General features: G+C 37.2%; 2 protein-coding genes and 1 long non-coding RNA gene across 3 annotated transcripts; 2 read left to right on the top strand and 1 right to left on the bottom strand.

Annotated features, from left to right (window-relative positions):
• Positions 1 to 1,077: 1,077 nt before the first annotated feature.
• LOC103971902 (cysteine desulfurase 1, chloroplastic) lies at positions 1,078 to 9,879 on the bottom strand. The gene is made up of 11 exons (XM_009386054.3): positions 9,551 to 9,879; positions 9,282 to 9,415; positions 8,689 to 8,848; positions 8,127 to 8,313; positions 7,302 to 7,447; positions 7,133 to 7,205; positions 6,944 to 7,007; positions 6,266 to 6,365; positions 4,782 to 4,940; positions 3,447 to 3,613; positions 1,078 to 1,329 (listed from the first exon to the last, which is right to left on the bottom strand). The coding sequence occupies exons 1-11, from the start codon at positions 9,836 to 9,838 to the stop codon at positions 1,326 to 1,328; spliced, it is 1,482 nt and encodes a 493-aa protein (XP_009384329.2). The 5' UTR covers positions 9,839 to 9,879; the 3' UTR covers positions 1,078 to 1,325.
• Positions 9,880 to 10,808: 929 nt separating this feature from the next.
• Positions 10,809 to 11,832, top strand: LOC103971901 (uncharacterized). Its single transcript, XR_670740.3, has 2 exons — positions 10,809 to 10,940; positions 11,377 to 11,832. It is a non-coding gene; the product is annotated as an uncharacterized LOC103971901 (long non-coding RNA).
• Positions 11,833 to 15,718: 3,886 nt separating this feature from the next.
• Positions 15,719 to 21,917, top strand: LOC103971900 (vacuolar-sorting receptor 1). The gene is made up of 12 exons (XM_009386051.3): positions 15,719 to 16,557; positions 17,691 to 18,383; positions 18,503 to 18,591; positions 18,688 to 18,757; positions 18,842 to 18,925; positions 19,055 to 19,131; positions 19,223 to 19,304; positions 20,076 to 20,158; positions 20,234 to 20,291; positions 20,667 to 20,795; positions 21,116 to 21,222; positions 21,508 to 21,917. The coding sequence occupies exons 1-12, from the start codon at positions 16,260 to 16,262 to the stop codon at positions 21,601 to 21,603; spliced, it is 1,866 nt and encodes a 621-aa protein (XP_009384326.2). The 5' UTR covers positions 15,719 to 16,259; the 3' UTR covers positions 21,604 to 21,917.
• Positions 21,918 to 21,923: the final 6 nt, after the last annotated feature.

Raw genomic sequence — 21,923 nt, 5'->3', positions numbered from 1 at the left:
TACGCTAGAATGGTAGCACACGAAGAACCGAAGCAGATCATCTTTTACAACGAATGAGAAGTTGAGCACCGCTAAGGGTTAAAAGACGTAGACAAAACTCAACAACAGGCACTCTCTGCTGGAGAAGGGCCAGTGTTCCTCACGGCAACATGTGGGTAGGTCCAAACACGCATCATCGCCCTTTTGTGAGAGGATAGGGACCTTGCAGTAGCAGGAGCAGCAGCAGCAGCAGCAACCACCACACAAAGGTACCAATGATAAAGAAAGTTAAAGAGGACCTCCTACATCAAATCAAAATGTATATTCCTTGTGAAATCGCAAAAGAGAACGGCCGAGTACGGACCTCCTGTTTTCGTAGTTCCATATCCCAAAAAAAAAAAAAGCACCGATGGAATCCCTCGGAAGGCCAGTCTTTCCGTGCCGGATATACAATACATGACAAGAATTTAGTGTCAGCTCTTCTGACATCACAAAGGGAATTTTCATTCTGTGTTTGTCGACCATTGATAACAATTTAATCTAAATAACAATAAGCTTATTAGAATCCATCCATCTTTCTACACTCGGAAGATTCTTATCTTTCTCAATCTAAGTATTCGAGAATAGCCCACCATGTGCATTTTCTTCTAGGTTAAAATTCCAATGTGTCTGTCTAAGGACATAAATATTAAGATGTGACACATTGGGCCTTATCTCTTTCAAAAATTTCTCCCACAACTGCTAATTGTTTCCAAGGCAAAAGTATGACCTTTAAACATCAACTTCCGAGGTAGGAAATTTCAAAGCCTACTTTTCCTCCATGATGTGAAAGCTAGAGAGAAGATCGAGCAAAACATATGATGTAGGTCAGCTCATGACTTTATCTGGTTAATCTTAAATCCAAAAGAGCTTAAACTTATGCAAGCACATGACCTGTCTAATTCCAAGGATCAGAATGCCCAAGCTTATAAACGACTGTCCCTACAAATCCCCCCTAAAGAGTCATGGTACTCTCTTTTAGACAAAGAGTGTCCCATTTGAGATGGCCATACATAAAAGGCGCACATCCCAGATAACACTAATAATGAACTAGAACCATGAAACAATATGGAATGGGATGCATTATTGCCAGTGATAAAAAATTTTATCTTTTGAAACTAGATGGTGATGACCGATAATACCAAGTCCAATAATAATATACTGATGATACACATGCATTTTGACACGATAATACCTTGGAAGGAGCAGGTGCTTCTCGTCGTGTCCCCTGTTTCTTGGCTTACGAAGAAAAACATCTCCATATGAGGATTTTCCATATTTGGTGAATTAGGAGATGATGCTTGCTGTTATCTGTAAAAGGCTGTAGTCTTAGAACAGCAGAAATAAACTTGGAAGAAAAGAGCACAAACAAACGGAGAAACATTTTAATGAAGGGAAAACTTTATGACAAGCATAATCATTTTTCAGATGCAAACGCATGTTAATAAAGCCTGTTGTCTCAAAATTATCATACAGTGGTCCTAAGAGCTTATGCACTAGGTTGATCCTAAACCAAAACTGACTGACCCCTTCCTTTGGTCAGATTTCCTTCACTATGGCGATCCTCCACCCTTATTTTATAGGAAACAATCATCAACAAATGGTTACATCTCAAGTATGGACTCTTAAAAAAGATACAACAAAATTTCTCTCAGTGCCCGGGATCTAATTACTGCATGTACTAGGGCTCTGGCTAACTAAACCAGTACTCTATCATTTAGACTAAACATTAATACCTCGATCTAGTACCAATATGATCATCAATCAGACCAATATGACATTAGTACTATGTCATGTTTCGATACAGGATACCAGCCTACAAATTACAGGCACGATAGGCCCCTACACCTACTAACCCAGTTTTGTAGATTTTTTTCCTTGAATGAAGTCTTTACGATCTATTGTAAAAAACGTCAAGAACACGAGTTAACAGTTTCTAGAATAATTGATGGTACATGATAGGTGTTATAAATATGTAACCGAGAACTTATAAATACATGGACTTCAAAATATGCAAGTCATACCTTACTAGTGGCTACTACCATCAAAAGGATCGCTGTGCCAGAGAGGGAAATGAGTGAAGGCCTAGAATAAGTCTGCTAGAGATTAATATTGTAATTCTAAATAACCTACACATGGTGGTACCAATCATATAAAATTTCATATTGATGTACTGTGTGATATTGTTGGATCATATTAGCATTAGTCATGGCATCACAATCACTAAGTGTAATTGTAGTAGTAACCACTATATTGGCAATAGTGGCAAGTATGGCTGCTGCAACTGATGATACGGAATTAATGTAGAGTCTAGCATCTATAATGGCTCTTAAGCAATAGATCTGCCATCAATATCTAGTTGCTGTAAGCCATATAAAGCTGGTGGCTAATGAATTTTTGTGCTGGTAGGGAGGTTTTAACCATTTGAAACTTTCATATCCTTGAAGTCATCAACTTTCTTTATTTTTCTTTTGTCTTCTTAGCTGTAAACTAATATGGTAAATTATTCAGCAATGAATCAAAATAATATGAGCTAAGTATTGCTCTTTATATCCTACATCTCTATGTATTGCAAATGAAAGACTCCTGTACATGGCCACCATAATTGGTAGATATACTATCCACCTCATTATTGTCATTGCAAACCTCATGGAGAATGGAATCAAATAGAGAAAACTCACTGTCCTCAAATTATTGCTTCCTCAATGACATCTCGTGGGTCAACTGACATTGTCTATTTATCTACTAGTTTTTCAATTATACATTTGTAATTTTGTGATACATTCTTTTTATTAGGCCTTCAAGACTTTAGAAGTTATTTATGTATGTTTCCTTAACCTATGACTGACAATAGTTCTTGAAAACATATTTTGATTAATTATTGAACAAAAAGCTAGATTTGATTAATATTAATAGGCCTTGAAGCGATGATTGTGAATCCAGCCAATACAAATTGGTACCAAATTGTATCAAGACATAGTATGGTTTTATACCAGTACAGTGATGGTCCAACCATAGATAAATATTGGTACTGGGCCAAGATTTTAATCCTTGGTACATGGTATGTGCAAGTCTGTCCAAGGTCTAATATAGTACCAAGACAAGAAAAAATTCCTTATCTGCAGCTACAAAGACATTTTGCTCTCTTATCCATGATTATGTATTCTGATAAACACCCTTACAACCAATAAAATATAAGAAAACAAACACTTGAGAAATAATTGGGCCACAATTTTCTAAGGCAATGGGAATTAATAAAAAGGGATTATGATTTTGGGTAGACAACATCGACATAAATGTGCAACAAAATAGTTATATGTCCCCTTTCTACAAAGACTCAGTATACATTCAGCTACAACTAGCATTTACAAGTAAATAGTAACTCATGCGTCCCAAAGGTACACCATAACAAAATGCTGCTGACTTACAGGGCGGAGGTAAAGAAATCGATAGTATCTTTAAGTGCTTGAGTGAAGGCATCCACTTCTTCTTTAGTGTTATAGAAGTAAAGACTAGCGCGAGCACTTGAAGTGACACCTAAGGCACGGTGCAGAGGTTGAGCACAATGATGTCCAGATCGAATAGCCACCCCATGCTAAAAGAAAAAAAACAGGCCTATGAGAGGACATGGATATATAAGGAAATAATGTTTTGTAAACTTGCTGGCAATGAGTAGTCTAAAACTATTCCACTTTGTTTGTGTTGACAATACGAGGCTCAGTAAGCAACTAAATATAATCAAATTGATATTGAAAATAATTTAATATATTACTTACATCTTCAACAATAAGTTTACTGTACAGAGAAAAAGATAATAAATCTTTCTTCAAGAATCCATTGGTGGATTCTAGCATAAAATGTGAGTAAATCCTCACAGCCAAACCCTCAGCTTTGAGAGAGAGACTTGAATGGGACTATAAGCATGGCACAGTATAAATTTGAATTTTAGTCTGGTTCTTGTACCTTTGTTCTCATTTTACAGCATAAACACAGTGCTTCATGAAGAGTCAAGCATATCATTAAGATCTGTTAATATATTCTGTGTTCAAGTTTGCAATAACTTTGGTGAAGTCCATAAGCTATTCTCAGGGCTCAGTACAAAGCCAATTTTGAGATCAGACCAATGAGTTAGTAATGATACAATGATGAAAATAATGTACTTCCCCAACACATTAGGGTTGCCAACATGGATCCCTTAACTCCATTGCATTCTTTTAGTTGCATATATTAGATACAACTATTTGGACATTCTTTACACCATTGCTTAATCTTCCCACATCACAAACAAAGTCAAATTTTTTACTCCGAAAATTCTACAGACTCATTAGCAAAACAATAGGAGACATTAACATTGTATCTATACAAGCACACTAAAGCATAATTGACAATCACTAGATGCAAATGAAAAGGCATCAACAGAGCTATAAATATCCATACCAGGCATACCCCGAAACAATGTTAATAAGTGTGGATAACCCCTAAACCAAAATTAATAAAATTCACTATATGAAGTCAAAAACCGATTTCAAAATCAACTACAAATTAAGATTAGCGATTGTAACTGGCCCACAAGGAAATAGTCATATATTTTTCAGCTTAATCGGCCACAAATATAGCTTAGATTAGTCAAAAAAGAAAAAACAATAGGAAAACCATATCATATATGTTAGGAACATGAACACATTGTTCCATAAGACTACATCCAACTGTAAGGGAAAAAGATAAAAAGGGACACACTGATTATGTTTACAGAATTTACTTACTTGTTCATCAAGAAATGTTGCAATATCTGTTGGATGAATTTTCTCAACATTAAATGAACAAAGTGCAGCACGATGAACTGTTTCTGAAGGAGCAGGCCCATAAATGTGCAAGTTAGGAACACTGCAAAGGCTATGGTACAAATAATTTGAAAGCTCCACCTAAAAAATATAGAAGATAAGCATGTGTCAATGTGACACCAATTTAAGTACAAGTAATTAGCAAAAGAAAATGGATTGAAGATTCACTGACATCATTTCTGAACTAAGTGCTAGAACATGATAACCATTGAATTCCAGTTTAAAAATTATTATAGTGACATGTGAAAGATAGAGCTCCAGGATGTAAAAGTCTAAAAGAACTAACATAAATGTCTTAGAGTGGAATCAGATTATCAAGATGGTAGTCCAACAATAGAAAGACTAGCTTCCTTCAAGAAAGGCTCTAGAAATCTTTGAATCCTAGCTTACATAATCATTGACTGTCTCAATCATGCAACCACGCACCCAGGGAATCTTATTTAACTGTTTAAGAATAAAATTTATTTTTTTACACAGCACCGTCATTCCAAGTTTATGAAGCTTTTCAATCCTCTACCTGAAATCTCTGGAATTATTGATTACGCTCTAAGTGCTGTTTCTGATTAGAAGTTCCAAAACAGTTTTATTTTCAAGGAATCTTTTCACAATCTGGTTATAGTTTCTCCAGATCTATGTTTAACGGAAAACAGATACCCCCAGAACTTCATCTTATTGTATACATTGAAGCAACTTATAACAAACACTGCAACCAGAATGGAATACTCTCAACAAAACAGAAGTCTCTTAGTTAAAGTGATCATTATTCCCAAAATGGGTTACTTATACAATATCGGCAAACTTTCCTTCCACAGAACAGATATTAATGAGTGAACAGCATAATTAAGTTACACCAACCTGGTCTCTGTTTGCACTAAAGTGAGCCCCAATCATACAATTTTGATAATACAATAAGAAAACTCTGGTCAAGATATTAAAAAGAACATTGTCAAAAACACCAAACCTTCCATTTGATCATCTGTTAATCTCCTTATTAAAACATTCATTTACAACATCTCAAATTGGGGTTTCATACATTCAAACAAGCTCTGATGATAAGGAATTAAAGACCTAATAATGCATTATTGCTGCACTGACCAACACACTAATCACTATGTTAATAAATATCTTTTTAGAAATAACAATAACAATCCAATAAACATGTAGGACTTGATACAAATTGCAGCTGAGAGAAAAACCATAAACAATCAGGTTTTTTGAAAAAAAAAAAGTAGTTGAAATGAACAACATTCTTTTCCCATACCTCAATTTCTACAAGAGAGAATAAATAATTTCCAATCAGTTGCATTAGCAAACTAAAAGGAAGGTCTCTGCAATTTTTCTATAGAACACCGACATGATAATCTCTTTACGACAAGAAAAACACAAAAAATCAAAGTACTACTCACCTCATAATTATGGATTGTTTGCATGCTAATGCTTGACAAATAATCAATTGCAGCACCCAAACCAATGGCTTCTCCAATAGCAGGAGTTCCAGCCTCAAATCTGTCTAAGCAAACATCAATTAGATTATCCATTATGAAAAGACATATGAAGATCAAGTGAAATATATCACACAATGTTTTATGGAAACAACTAAAAGCAGCTCCACTATACTCATAGCTGAATGATATAAACAATCCAAAAATGTGAAGTTTTGCTCTTGAAGTACTTAACCCCGATTTTGACTATGATTATGGAATCTTCATTTGATATGTTACTTTGTCATAGTATGTGTTGGTTGATATGAGAACATGATTTGTCAACTTGTCAACCAATAGCACCATCACATTCTTGTTTCAAGCAGCAATGTTAATGAAAGTGTGAAACCAAATTTTAGTCCAAGAACTTGATGAGGTTAACACACCAGAAACAAGAATATATAGAACTGTGCTACAAGGCCACCTTTGCATGACAAAAATGTTATGCTGACTAGAGTAAAATGAAAAAGTATTTTAAGTTCTGCAGAATTTTTGGCATATTTCTCCTTTACAATCTTTTGATAGAAGTTATAAAAAATCAAAATGTCAAATCAGCAAACTCATCACTATTAGTCCTCAAAAAAGGGTGGAAATCATCCTGACCTGGAAGGCGGCTCAGCATAGGTTGAATAATCTTGAAACACATCAGATATCATTTCACCACCACCTGTCATGAATTATAAATGTTAACCAAATAAGTCCAAACAACAAGATTGGATCTATTACTATAAACTGTTGAACAAAATTGGATCTATTACTATAAACTGTTGTTAATAAATTATGCAAATTTACCTAAAAATGGAGGCATTGAGGATAAGAGCTCAATTTTTCCATATAAGAAACCAACGCCTGTAGGCCCACACATCTGAGAGATGATTAATCCTTAAATTCCTAATAAGTCCTTTTAGAATTGGTGACAACATATACATATATAAAACAACAGAAAATTACAGAAACACACCTTGTGTGATGAGGCAACCAGGAAATCAACACCAAGTTTCTGCACATCCACTATCATGTGAGGAACACTTTGACAAGCATCCACAAGAACCTTTGCCCCAACATTATGTGACCAGACCACAATGTCATCTATAGGCAGAACAGAACCTGGAAACAAATAGAATACTCAACACTGAAATTGACTGTTCTCTCATATCACATTTTCAATTTTGTTGCCCTTTAAAAGAAAATTTTGCATCAACAGAAGAATCTGTACAGACAAACATAAGTGAATAGCAGTATCTGTGCACGACAAGAACAACACAATAATAGCTTACAATGGCACAACCACAAAAAACAAACTAAAATATCATTTTTTATTCAACCGGGCTATCATGTAAAACTATATGCCATGAATTCAGGAGCACCAACAAAGCTCACAGGTGCCATCTTTTTCTGTACAGATCCAAATCATTTTTAATATATTTGCTCATTTTATTATTTATTGGTATTATACCTATTTTTCATAAATAAAAATATTTATTTATTGTCTTTAGAAGCTTCAGATTAGAAGTTAACATAAAAAATGACTAAATAATGTTAATGCTCTAGCCAATATTTAATGCCAAAAAATCTTTAAAACTCAAGTTGAAGATATTTTCTGCTTTCTTCAACTGGGTACAGCAGAAAGGAAATTCATAAATTATTTTCAGAATTTACTAGTTGCATCCTATTACTAAAATTTATTCGTCCACCAAGCAAAGTGATTTATCCCAACCTCACAAGTCGAAAAAACTGAGAAAGGATGGCTAAAAAAGAGCAAAGATCTGATCTGAGTAGCACATACCAAGTACATTAGAGACATGATGAGTAACTACAAGCTTGGTGTTCTTTGAAAGGAGTCCTTTCAAAAGGTCAAGATCGGGAACCTCTTCTTTTGTCAACCCAACATACTTCAGAATTGCACCAGTCTTTTTTGCAACAATTTGCCAGGGTACAATTGCACTATGATGTTCAGCAACTGTAAGTAATATCTACAGCAAAATGAAGAAGAACAAGAAAGAATGTAAACTGCAATAAAAGAGAGGATGATCAAGTTTAATAGGACAAGAAATGTACAAAAGATGACCACAAATAACGACAAAAAAGGCAGAAAACTATTCAACTAAGACTGAGAGAAGAGCAGAGAAACTAAATCTGTTCTTGCAATATACAAGTATGAACTTGCAAGAATTTTTAATTCGAACAGCACAAAAGTACAAATGAATGTCTAGAGATTTAGAACATAAAACTCACTAGAAGTATCTTTATAGAAAAAGGCACTGCACCACATTGTAGTTCAGTCAAAGCCAACAATTGATTTTAAAAAATGTTTATTAAAGTTATAAGCAATGTGATATAAAACACACCTCATCCCCAGACCTCAAGTTTGATAAACCCCATGAGTAGGCTACTAGATTGATAGCTTCTGTAGCGTTACGGGTAAATACAATCTCTCTACGATCCATTGCATTGACAAAAGTGGCAACCTTTGTTCTTGCTTCCTCATATGCATCTGTGGCCTTTGCACTGATTTCAACAACAAAGAAATAAGCAAACATTTTAAATAAACTTCAAAACCTTGGAAACACTAAGTGTAACAGGTAAGTGTCGTCTTCATTCAACAAGCATTTTACATATCTTTGACATGTATCAAGACAAGAATTGCATTAAAGTTCAAAACTAAAATATCTCAGATAATATCTTAATTCTGTAATAAATAGTTAGTTACAAATCACTAGCAGAACAAGTATCTAAAACTAAGGCTATCCCTTTGATAAAGCTACTGAGAATTTAAAAATCATCCTATCTAAAACTAAGGGTATCCCTTTGATAAAGCAACTCAGTATTCGAAACAAGTAAGTTGTACCAAGCAGATGTAAGGATAACTCCCCCAACATCACAAAAATGAGGGCGGCTTATTAATCTCTGATTCAATTTGTCATGGAGATGGTTACCGTACCTCAAATAGTGGACACCTCGGTGAACATTTGAATTATATGTTTCATAGTATTCGTTTAAGACGTCGAGAACAGCAGAAGGCTTCTGAGAAGTCGCCGCATTGTCCAAGTAAACCAAGTTGAATCCATTAACCACCTACAAGAGTAAGGGACCAGAAAACAGAAAAGCCGTATTACTTTCACAAGACTTCAGATCAAATTCTGAGCAAGTAGAGTAACTACAGTAATCAAGAACAAAAAGAAAGCATCCAACGCGAAAGGAAGCATGTACCTGACGGAGGATGGGGAAATCGGGGCGAGTGATATCCCCAAGAGAGCGGGACTCTCGCTCATCCGACGGGAGGGTGACAGGGGACGCGGCGGCGTTGGGAGAAGACGAAAAGCACCGGAGACGCGAGCCGGCGGTAGAGGCGTTGGGGATGGAATTCTCGATGGGGGAGGCCGCGAGGAGGAGGTGTTGGGGTTGTTTGGAGGCGCGGGAGACGGGGGAAAGTAATCTCGAGAGAGGGAAGAGCCGAGGGGAAGAAGGGGCGGAAGGGAAGTGGCACAGGGCCGCCATTTGCTTCGGATTAGGAACGGGTTCGGTTACCCGTCGCGGTGGGGAAGAGAGATTTATAGCGAGAATTGGATCTAAAACGTGGACGGTCGACAACTGAGCAGAGTGCTCGCGCGAAGAAGTGGGCCCGACTCTGCATTTCTTTTCATCCTACTTTTAGATTTGTGCATGGCCCTTTTGAGATCGACGGCAGGATTTTAATGGAAGGGCATACCCGAGCATTCATATGAATCTTAATTCCTTCTTTAGTTACCTAAATCAAGAACGAGTAAATAATCTTAATTCCTTCTTGAGGACTCTGGATATAGTCTTGAATCTAAATATTTTATCTCATATATAAGGATTGATATTGAAAAGAGTTTTCTGATGCTCAAATTAGTATCTAGAGATGAATAGCTAAGTTGGGAATGCAGCTGGTGATGTGCATTCATAATTGAGCTCAACTGCAACTCCAATGTCAGTGAAGTTTCAACAATATGCTGAGCAACTTCTGCATCCCAATGTCTCCTGCTTTAGACAATTCTTCTGTGGCCATATCAACCATGAGCTGCAGACAATAATTCATTGTGTTAGTTGATCCAATTACATCTCTTTTTCTTTCTTCTTTGTTGGTAATACTGCAGGAACAAATCCTTCATCGCTGCAGTCCTCCATTTCTCGTTTCCCAGCAGAGCTCAACCTGTCGACTGTGAGCCAGATCTTGTAGCATCTTTCTCGAAAGACGAGAAGGCCAAGTCTGTTCCACGGCTTCATCGGCTCATGGGGGATTCTTTAGCTCGTGACCAGCTGTATTAACCTGACGACATAAACGGATATGACAGCACAGAGTTAACCATGGGGTATCAAGGAAGAGGAAGCATGTCTCTATAGAAACGGGCCCGGTTTGGGCTCCTCGCGAGCTGAGAGCTGCGTTGGATCACAAGGCCAAGAGCCCAACCAAGAAGCGTACAGCGTCGCTGGCACGAAATATGCCATTAATAGTTCTTTTTCTCTTTGACTTCCAATCGAAGGCTTCGGAGGGGCTTCGGGGAGCTCCAGGGTTGCTTCCTTTCCTTCCCCGATCCGCGTCTCTTCCGGTCAGAGTATAAAGCTGCGGTTTTGAGAGGTATACAGGATCATTCCGCATGATCCCTGCATCTGTTTCGATCGGCATAAATCTCGACTTAGGTTCTGATGCATGATACCGTTTCTCTGCTTTGTTTTGCAACTAAAAATTGGATTTTAATTGGTCTTGTTAAGCGATTTATATCTGCTGCTTCGTATATTAATGGATGATCGACACAATCGTTGCCCGTGGCCTTTCTTTGTGTTGATGATAGTGAATTGGATTGACCTTACTGATACTGTAGGTTCTTTATCTAATTTATGGTATCTGCGTATATCAGGCTAGGGTTTTTTTTCACAGAGGTTCAATTCAAAAAGAGAATTTTTCCCTAAATTGATTTGAATTATTTGTTTCTTTTACCTGCTTTTCTTTGTAATTGTGGAGACTTTTTATGTTGGAGGTTTGTGCCTGAAGCTATTTTGATTGACTTGTTCAGGGAAATGGGCAATCATCATCACCACCACCATCACCATGAAAGTGTTAGTCCATATGATGATCCCTTCTTGGTCTGCTGTTGCTGCCCATGCTTTCTGGTGAACTCCATTTTGAGGGGGTTTGGGAATTGCATCTTCATGGCCTGCTACCCCATCTTCCAATGCCTTGGCTTAGATGTGTACAGTCATCGCCACCACCATCACCACCACAGTCATTTCCATTGATCTACTGGACCAGTTAATATACCCCTCCGTGATTTGATTTGTATGCTTGATATGTTGCATGACTTGGTGTCTAGTGTTAAGCTTCCTGTGTGCTCATTGTTTTGACTGTGAAGCTGGGATTGCATGGGAGATACACATGCTTCAGTATTAATCAAATTGGCATTCTGAGCACTCTGGGTGCACTGTGGACCTTGATGTTTTCTTTTAATTTAAGATTTATTGCATTTTGACAATACCATATATGGGTTGACATGAGCTGCATTTTCTTTCACACTAATTAAAATCATGAATTGCTGGTTATCAGCTCATTGTTGTGGTGAGGTTCCTCTGATTATAAGTAAACAAATATTGGCTTTCATAGGTTGATGTGCTTTTGTAAGTATAGAATGGATAATTTATGAAGCATTTTGTGTTGTTCTGTTTGTTTTAATAATAGGCCAATAGGTCCCGTTTGTCATAGAAATGGTCCTATTTCTTTAAATTTGATGATGGTGCAGAATATTTCTAATGCATGAAATCATGTTTCTGTCATTCCTGCGTTGGTTAAACACTTTAATCTGCAGTACTGATCTTTTCATAACTGTTTATTCTTGTTCTCAATTGAAAAGGAAATTTCAAAGTTTTTTTCAGTATGTTTTATCAATCTGAGCTTTCAGTCTACAATTGTCTTTTATCTATATTTTCCTTTTAAAAAGGCAGTTCTTATTGTTCCTTTACTGTTGAAGTTTGTTCTGTAGGTCATGCAAAGGGTAACATAGATATCTCTCTCTCTCTGCTGTAAAATTTGTCATGTTCCTGAAAAATTTAACTGTTATCAATTAAATTTGTTAAATACATATGCATTACTCCCAGTTTTGAAGTCTATTCTTACTAAAGCAATGTTAACCTGTAGCTTTTTTTTCCTTTTAAGAGCAAAGAGGCATTGTTTCAATTGTTATAACTTTAATTTAGCTTTAACAAACTGGTTGATTTTTTCAAAGATTTCTTTGATGAAGGAGGTTTAATTGAATTCTGTTCTTCTTCTGTAACTTCATATCAGCTTTAACGAACATCTTGTATCAGAGCACCATCCTGTCAATTTTACAAACAAACATTCGGAACTTGTAGGATACGAACGAATCACTCGTGATACTCACATTTTACATGAAAGCAGTATTCTCTCATCTCTAATGATTCTTATGTACAGAAGTAGCAGAAAATCTCTAATGTTTTGGTTGCAAGGAAATCTTCTTAGTTTCTGAAGTGCATCAGCTCCTTAAATCTAACATTCTGTCTGAATACTAAACATTTTCTTAGGTTTGCTATCAAATTTGTTACACTTGTAGTTATCAATGAACCATTTAGTCTTTTGTTCACCTAATCCTTCCGGTTGTTCTTGCACGTGAAAAAGAGATGCTGCACTTTTTTTGTGATTCTCCCGTCAAAACACAGACTGATTGATTAAGAATTCTTCTTTTCAGTAGTCCCCCCTGGGTTTCCGGCCTCCACAACACAAAAGCAACCTTTGTTACCCTTTGAGTGAACCATACAGCCTTTTACCACCAGACTGTGCTCTTTGATCTCAGAGGAATTAGCTTTGCTAGGCAACAAAAGTAGCTTTTCTTCATCCATCAGAATACTTCTAACCAGTAGGCCGACTCAAACAGAGCTCTCTTATGTTATATTATAAACTGCAAGATGTGATTCTCATGATGTACACAGCTAGTCAGCCACTGATACATGTACTATATTATATTATATTATATTGTATTATATTATATTATATTATATTATATTATATATATATATATATATTATATATATATAATCAAACTGCATTTTAACCATTTTTGACTGCAAGGTCTACTTTTCTTGTGAAATTTGTTCCTCTATAATGGCATTCCATCTCATCTGCTCCATTATCTGTCACATGGAAGAGTGTCTCTCTTGAGTGGCAATAACAGTTGTCTGTATCAGAATTTTGTAGTATTTTTCCTACAAGAAAACTTACGGAAATCAGGGGATCATAAGTTCTGAGCATTTCACTGGAGACTTGTATTTGTTGGTAATATCATAGCAGTACCTAAATAGTCTTGAGTTTGGGACACATCTGTGTTTGAAACTTAACAAACATAACTTCAAGTTTGAAGCATTTACCGAAGCTAATTAGATGTTAAGTATCATTTGTTTCTGACATGATAAACATATTAGCAAGCCATAAGAAAATGTTACAAAAAATAAAATGTTAGTATATTTACTTTTTTTTTAAGAAAAAAAAAATCTGTTTCTATAGCAGCATATGACTCACTGTTAACATCTGTATGGATGGGTTGCCTTCCCACTCTCTCTTCTCAGCACTGAAAACTTTGTCCATGTAAACTGTTTGTATGATTAGAACTTCTAATGTCTGATTTAGTATGATTAGAACTTTGTGATGCACTATAAATCAAAGCATTTGATATTGAAGTGCCCTGGAATCTGTTGAGCCAAACCTCCATCTTTGGGAGAAATGATTAGAATGATTCAGTGCTTTTGGTTCCTTCTAATCTAAATATTATTTGCAGTATGCTTCTATTTCTATGTCGACTGAAATCGATGGTTATAAAATAGGTCAGATTTCAAAGTAGTTTTGCAAAATCCTGTTGCTGCCAAGCAATGAGATCTGTCAATGATTTGTCATTGCTCCACTGACAAGGTAAGGTTTATCCTCAACAATCAACACTGTTGAGCTTTGAATTCGTAAGATTATTACTACTGATGGACACATTGTTACCAATTCAGTGACGTCAAATTTTGTGTCAAATCGATTTGACACAAAATTTGGGGATTTATTTTTGTTTAGATAAGAGTAGCTATATCTATGATGGTAATATTGTCATTCTATGTTCAACTACCAAACAAAATCTTATGTGCTGGCATGTTAAACGCGAGGCAAACCACTCATCAAACATCGCGTGCTTGTTGCAACACGATGGCCTCGTCGATGAAGACACTGTGTGTGGGGAGAGCCAATCGGGTGTGTCCAACACATCCAAAGTGGCACGTGTCGCCATGCTAGTGGTGCCTCATACGTGTATCAGCGTCGGATTTTGACCGGTTTATGTACCCCATTTTTTTTCTAGAGATATACAATCTATCTAATTCACCCAAATCATATTGCAGTATCGGTAGATCTGATCTGAAATGAGATTATTGGATTTCGGGTTATCGGACTCGCGAATATTCTAGCGGTTTGGATCCGATCATGAACCGAAACACGAGAATTTGATCGAACCGTTCCAACAAGATTAGTCGCATTTCATCAAACAGGCAACACGAAGAGCTACGAGTTCATAAACCTTCCACCTTTCATCTCACTCAACCCGATACCTGCCTGATCATCGGTGGCAACGATTTCCAATGCCCTCAACATCTCCAATACTAATCCGGGTAAAGAAGGGGTAGAAGATCGAAGGTCGCTAAACATTTCTGTAAACAAACAAAAGATTTAGGCGCACCGCGTGAATCACGCGCGCGAGTCGCTTTCTGCTCCGGCTGGGTGTCTCAGTACCCTCCCCATCCCCTCTCTCTCTCAGTTAATGCATTACGAAGTGGGTCCCACTCCTAAGTTATTTTTGCATAATTGTGGGTAAGCGCTCCTTGCGTCTTCCTAATACTCGTTGAAAGGTCATATACTATCGGCTTCGTGATATCAATTAGCTCGATATAAAAGCCTCGGTCCCCGATTCAGTGCGAGCCGTGTGACCTTTGGAAGCATCGTTCGCAGTTGTCGGGGTGTGGAAAACGTTGCAGGAGCAGCTCACGCACGCATCTGTAGAAGCATAACGCTCGAATACCTAATTATTCGATAGATTATGATCGTGGACATGATAAATTATGCATTGCCCAAATCATGGCCCATTTATTCATGGCGAATTCACCTATGCATCATTGTTCATATTTTCGAATCCTTGACGCGATGCACTTCATTTTATCGTTCTTTCTTTTTGCGTCGGATAATATATTATAGTTGAGAAAATGAGAAATATCAATTAGTACCAGTGAGTGAGAAAATCATCGAAATTAATTTTCCAATATATATATATATATATATATAAGCTCTATCAGTATTAGTAAGTTTAAGTCGGTGTGCTATGGTGGCTGGGGAATAGTGTGTGGGCGAGTCCTTTCAAGATAGAGGTAGCAGCGAAGGCTAACACGTTGCTTCTCCCCTCTTCGCCTGCTCCCTCGAGACTTCTCCAGCTTGCCTAACCCCAATCCCTGACTTCCGAACCCTTATTCCGGCCCGAGGGAGATCCATTCCCAGTGCTCACCTTGTTGCATCCCGTCTCAACCTTCCTTGGATCGCTTTGCTGTCGCGGATTGTGTGGGTTTCACAGAGCTTTTGTGTGGGTTTCACAGAGCTTCTTGGTCTTTTCGTAGTTTTTGAAGCATCAGCTCAGAAGATGATTGTCTTCCCTCGATTTGAATTCCTGCAGTGATCGAGTTTTCGTGCTAACAGATCGAATCTTGATATGTTGGGTTTTCTTAATCGCTAAGTCTTCCCCTTTTTCTATTTAAAGATCTTTGTGAGAAGATTAAGGCTTCTATTCCTCTTCTGGCGATTGCTTTTGGGTTCTTTTCGTGACGATCGGTTAATCGAGTATAAATTAGGTGGTAGGCTGCTTAGATTTGTGAAAGAATGGGGGCGAAGATGCTGTGGATTTCGGTGTGGGTTCTGTTTCTTCTCTGGGGCTCTTGCTGGGGACGGTTCGTGGTTGAGAAGAACAGCTTAAAGGTGACCTCGCCGGACTCGCTGAAAGGCATCTACGAGTGCGCCATCGGAAACTTTGGCGTTCCTCAGTACGGCGGGACGATGGTGGGGATCGTGGCGTACCCCAAGGACAACCAGAAGGCTTGCAAGAGCTTCCGGGATTTCGACATCTCTTATAAGTCCAAACCTGGAGGGTTCCCCACCTTTCTTCTCGTCGACAGAGGAGGTGAGGCTTTGATCTTATGTACACTAAGAAGAAAGTTGTGTTTGATCTGTTACTAAATTGTTTCTTCGCTTATTTTTTGTTGTTCGACTGTTTGAAGTAATGATTGCGGTGTTTTAGCTGGATGGTTATCTTGTGTTGGAGGTTATCTTATCCTTTTCTTCTTGTCCCCATCACTGCTAGTGATTCATTGATGATACCCATCGGTTTCGTTATTAGATCTGCTTGCTTCATGGATGTCAATAACTAATAAATCATGAATTAGTACAATTTAGGGTGTGGTAGTTTACACTTGTCCTACTAGTATATGTCATGCTCATTTCTACAGGCAGCACTATGTGTTCTTTGGACTTGAGTTATACTGCTTGAACGATCTTTGATCTCATGGTCGGTACATGCAGATAATTTTCATTTCTGAGGTTGCAAATGAGTGAAATCTATGCACTGAGATGATTATAATACTTCGTTTAATTAGCTTGAGGGCAGACCAAGGTGCAATACCAACATCACTTTCTTCAGATTACTTGGTGGGTATTGATGCAATGTTACGGTTGCTTCATTGAGACTTGTGTTACAAAAACAACCTCCAATTCTCATCTGGGGGAAGCTTATATACATATGTTCTTGCGGAACCATCACCCTCCAGCCAAAAAACAACTCACCACCACCCAATAAGGGGAACCTATATCTTTACTTATCAATGTGTTTGGTTGTCACTCTGATAGTTATCATTGTGTATAATGGCTAAACTTTCTTTTATTTTTCTAAAGCAAAAATTAAATCAATTTTTGTTCATGATTTCAGAACAGCATATGATATTTGCCAGTTTGATGAATAAGGCCTTCAGTTGATTACACGTGTAGGCCTCAGTATGTTAGAATATTATCGGTTTTGGTTCTTCTACAAGCAATTCTACTTTGTTTTAAGTCTTCAACTGGACAATATTTCTGTTTTTTTTATTGAAATTGTTTACCCTTGATTTGTGGTAAATATATTTACTACCCCATGATTTGGTACATCTTCTGGAAATTTACAATTTATTTATGCTGATATCAATTATTGACGTTTGAAATTTTAGATCTATGACATCATGCCCTGAGCTTACTTATGCTGAATTGCTTTATCATGGTGAGCAGATTGTTACTTTACGGCAAAAGCATGGAATGCACAGAATGCAGGAGCTGCTGCAATCCTTGTTGCTGATAACAAGGTAGAACCTTTAATAACAATGGACACACCTGAAGAAGAGGACACCAAGGCAGATTATCTTCAGGACATCACAATTCCTTCAGCACTTATCAGCAAGAGCTTTGGAGACAGCTTAAAAAAGGCAATTGAGAATGGTGACATGGTTAGTGTCAACTTAGATTGGAGGGAATCTTTGCCCCATCCTGATGACCGTGTGGAATATGAATTTTGGACAAATAGCAATGATGAATGTGGCCCCAAGTGTGACAGCCAAGTACAGTTTGTTAAGAACTTCAAAGGAGCAGCACAGATATTGGAGAAAAAAGGTTATACCCAGTTCACCCCACATTACATAACATGGTATTGCCCTGAAGCCTTTCTTTTGAGCAAGCAGTGCAAATCCCAGTGCATCAACCATGGAAGATACTGTGCACCTGATCCTGAACAGGACTTCAGCAAAGGTTATGATGGGAAAGATGTTGTGATCCAAAACTTGCGTCAAGTCTGCTTGTATCAGGTTGCTAACGAAAGTGGGAAGCCATGGCTGTGGTGGGATTATGTAACTGACTTTGCAATCCGTTGTCCCATGAAGGAAAAGAAGTACACAAAACAATGTGCTGAAGAAGTAATCAGATCACTGGGTAAGCTCACCATATCATTTATTGTTTCTGCCATTTAATGAGACTTATTATCGATCAATTAAACCAGGAAATTATGGTCGATTGGTTTCTTTTAATTATATGTGATATTTTTTTGACAGGCATTGATCTGAAGAAAATTAACAAATGTATGGGAGATCCTGATGCAGATGAAGAGAATCCAGTGCTTAAAGCAGAACAAGATGCACAGGTTAAGACTAGCTTTTATTGTGTCATTACATTATGCATTGCATTTTGACCTTTGTATGCTCGAGATTTTTGTTCTGAATCTGATCTCTATTCTTAGATTGGAAAGGACTCCCGGGGTGATGTTACTATTTTACCAACTCTTGTTATTAATAATAGGCAATATAGAGGTGAGCTTTTTAAGCAATCATGTGGTGCGTCATGTTGTTTCCTGATATCTCATTAAGATTTCTGTCCATACTTTCTTATATTAGGGAAGCTGGACAAAACTGCAGTGCTTAAAGCAATATGCGCTGGGTTTCAAGAAACAACTGAGCCAGCTGTTTGTTTGAGTGAAGGTATTATGTTTTCTTTTCATTTTTTATTTTTTATGCCAATCTACAAGTTTCTGATATTGCCGTTCTGCAAATGGATTTTTGATTTAAGATAAAGTGGTGTATCTTCTTCTTAATCATTTAACTATGTAGACATACAAACAAATGAATGTCTGGAGAACAATGGCGGATGTTGGCAGGATAAGGCTTCTAATATCACTGCATGCAAGGTACTCATTTTGGCACCATGAGATCAATATCCACAGCAAGTAGATGGTTAGTTTCATATTTTGCTTATGATGTTCTGTTACCTTCATTCAGGATACTTTCCGTGGAAGACTATGTGAATGCCCTGTTGTGAAAGGTGTGAAGCTTGTTGGTGATGGATACACTCGTTGTGAAGGTACACTATAACATTTCAGTGCTAGATGTAGTTGCTGTTCTCTATTAAAGTTGATGGATGCTTACCGTACAAAAGAGGTGGTAAAAAATTGATAGGGGCATTACCCATCCGATCCTGGAGCACCAGAGAACTTATTGTTAAAGAGAAACTCTAGATCTGCAAATATGCCTTCATAATTATAAAGTTTCCAGGGTCTTTCTTTTCATAAACGTTTAACAAAATTTCCATTGATCATTATCCAAAGAGACTATGTAGGTTTAATTTTGATAAACAAAATGATCCATTTCTGTTGTATTTCTTGGAAGGCTTGAGCAATGGACCCATGCTGACCTAAGGAAAGGAACACGGGAATTACGGACAATTAGGGGTTATAACAGGTTTACTACTGTCTTACTGAGAAACAAAGGAAGAATATTGCTGTTGTTGATGACTGATAGATATTGCTGTACCTTATCCATCAGCCAAGTACAATTCACTGCATCATGACATCATGGGCAATTGCAGAATATCATCAACTAAAGTTTGGAAGATATATTCTTGAGATGATTCATTTGACTGCTAATCTTCCTAATTAATGATTTTAGTTGTTTGTAAGCTGAGAAAATTCTTTCATAAATTCTTGCTAGTAAGGTTGTTGCTTTTTCCCATTTTTCTATAACTCGTTATTTTAGCAACTAATTAATTTGTTAATCATATTAATTCTGACTAGGAAGGTAATATACATAACTTTACTAGTGTAACTACATGTAGACATAACTTTTCCTACTACAGCTTCAGGATATGGGCGATGTGAAATCAATAACGGAGGGTGTTGGAAGAAAACTCATGAGGGGAAAACATACTCTGCATGTGTGGTAGGTTGACTTGATCAAGTCCATTTTAGTTTGACCTTTAACCAGCATCTGATTAGTAAGATACACAACATGCAGGAGGACGGATGCAAATGCCCGCCTGGCTTTAAGGGTGATGGAATTAACAAGTGTGAAGGTATTTTCTTCATGATCCTCGGTTTTGGTTTCAGATCATTATCAAAGGCAATGCTCATTAATCTGATTATTTGAGCTTAAGGGCTCCACATCATGACTATTTAGCTGCCACTAGTGTAATTCAATCATGTCTGAAATATTGGTCCTTCCTTTTCGACTCATTTATTTATAATTCCTCACCCTTTTCTAATTATATTCTTACAGTGCTATCAGTGGAATCAGTCATATTTGGAGTTATTGTCCTTCTGTTTCATCTCATTTAGACAAAAATGTATTTCCATTGTCTGATATCATTTTTATGGAGCTCAGAAGATGCAACAATGTACTTATTTAGTTATCTGGTCTGTAATGCATTTCTAATTATGTTATGTTTCAGATGTTGATGAATGCAAGGAAAAGACAGCATGTCAGTGTTCTGGCTGCAAATGCAAGAACACTTGGGGTAGTTACGAGTGCAGCTGCAGCGGTGATTTATTATACATGAAGGAACATGACACATGCATAAGTACGTATATCCAATCCACTATCTGTGTTCCAACTATTGTTCATGATAAAAGCTTAATCTTAACAGCAAAAGAAGGATTCTAAATGCAGGATGATGTTAGGGACTAGAAATGCTGATTTCATTTGTCTTTAGCATTCAATCTTTAGCTTTCAGTGTAACAACAGGAGAATTGGAAAGGCACCTGTTATTGGTTACGATGAATCACAATAAAAATGAAGAAATGCATCTGCTACTACAGCCTTTAAAAATTTGCAAGATGGTTTTCTTTCAGAAAGGTGTTTTCTTTCAGAATGTTTAATATTGCATTTCCAAATATCCAGGCAAAAAGGCTTCTACAGAGGTTGGCTGGAGCTTCTTGTGGGTTATCCTCTTTGGCCTAGTCATAGCTGGAATTGGAGGTTATGCTGTATACAAGTACAGAATCCGGGTAATGCTGGTCTCTTGTTAGCTTATCTTCCAAAATATCTTTGTTTTATCGATCATATTTTGACACCACACATTATAGTGATCCAGACATTGTGAAATTGTGAACCCTGCCTCAATCAACCTTTTGTTTTCCCTGTAAATATTAAACCTCCTCTTAATACATAGTCTCACCTCAGCCAACTGGAATCTCTGATGATATCATGATTCATGATGATGCAGCACTCTATTGGTATGCAATCCATAGTATTGATTCAGCATCTTATTATAATTGTATCTTTTTTGCCAGAGTTACATGGACTCGGAGATCCGTGCTATCATGGCCCAGTACATGCCACTTGACAATCAGGAAGGACAGATTCATGTTCATCATGGTGACATCTGAGTTGGTAGCGCTGCATATCTCTTTTTATCTGATCGTTCCTGCCAAATGCGGCGTTATCTTTTTTTGCAAATCTGAATTGCCGCTGCATCCTTTTTGTAAATCTGAAGCTTATTAAGGCGCCATTGGATTTGTAGATGATATAAACAATATGGTTGTATGCTCCAGCTGCTAGTGATGAATAATGTGAATCTCTAGTTAGATTTCTTAGGCTAAACTAGCATCAATCTCAGGAATACTATATTTTGTGACGATAACTAATATGCATGTATGCTACACACCCAAGTGATGAATAATGTTGATCTCTTGTTGGATTATGTAGT

This window comes from Musa acuminata, chromosome BXJ1-11 (assembly GCF_036884655.1).
Source record: "Musa acuminata AAA Group cultivar baxijiao chromosome BXJ1-11, Cavendish_Baxijiao_AAA, whole genome shotgun sequence".
Taxonomy (NCBI): Eukaryota; Viridiplantae; Streptophyta; class Magnoliopsida; order Zingiberales; family Musaceae; genus Musa; species Musa acuminata.
This window is presented reverse-complemented; position numbering and strand designations above follow the sequence as displayed.

Coding starts and splice junctions, on each gene's coding strand:
- LOC103971902 (XM_009386054.3), bottom strand. CDS start 9,838: ATGGCGGCCCTGTGCCACTTCCCTTCCGCCCCTTCTTCCCCTCGGCTC. Junction 8,849..9,281: donor CGAGGTGTCCACTATTTGAG/GTACGGTAACCA, acceptor TGTTGAAATCAG/TGCAAAGGCCACAGATGCAT. Junction 8,314..8,688: donor ACTTGAGGTCTGGGGATGAG/GTGTGTTTTATA, acceptor ATTTTGCTGTAG/ATATTACTTACAGTTGCTGA.
- LOC103971900 (XM_009386051.3), top strand. CDS start 16,260: ATGGGGGCGAAGATGCTGTGGATTTCGGTGTGGGTTCTGTTTCTTCTC. Junction 16,558..17,690: donor TCTTCTCGTCGACAGAGGAG/GTGAGGCTTTGA, acceptor CATGGTGAGCAG/ATTGTTACTTTACGGCAAAA. Junction 20,796..21,115: donor GGAACATGACACATGCATAA/GTACGTATATCC, acceptor CCAAATATCCAG/GCAAAAAGGCTTCTACAGAG.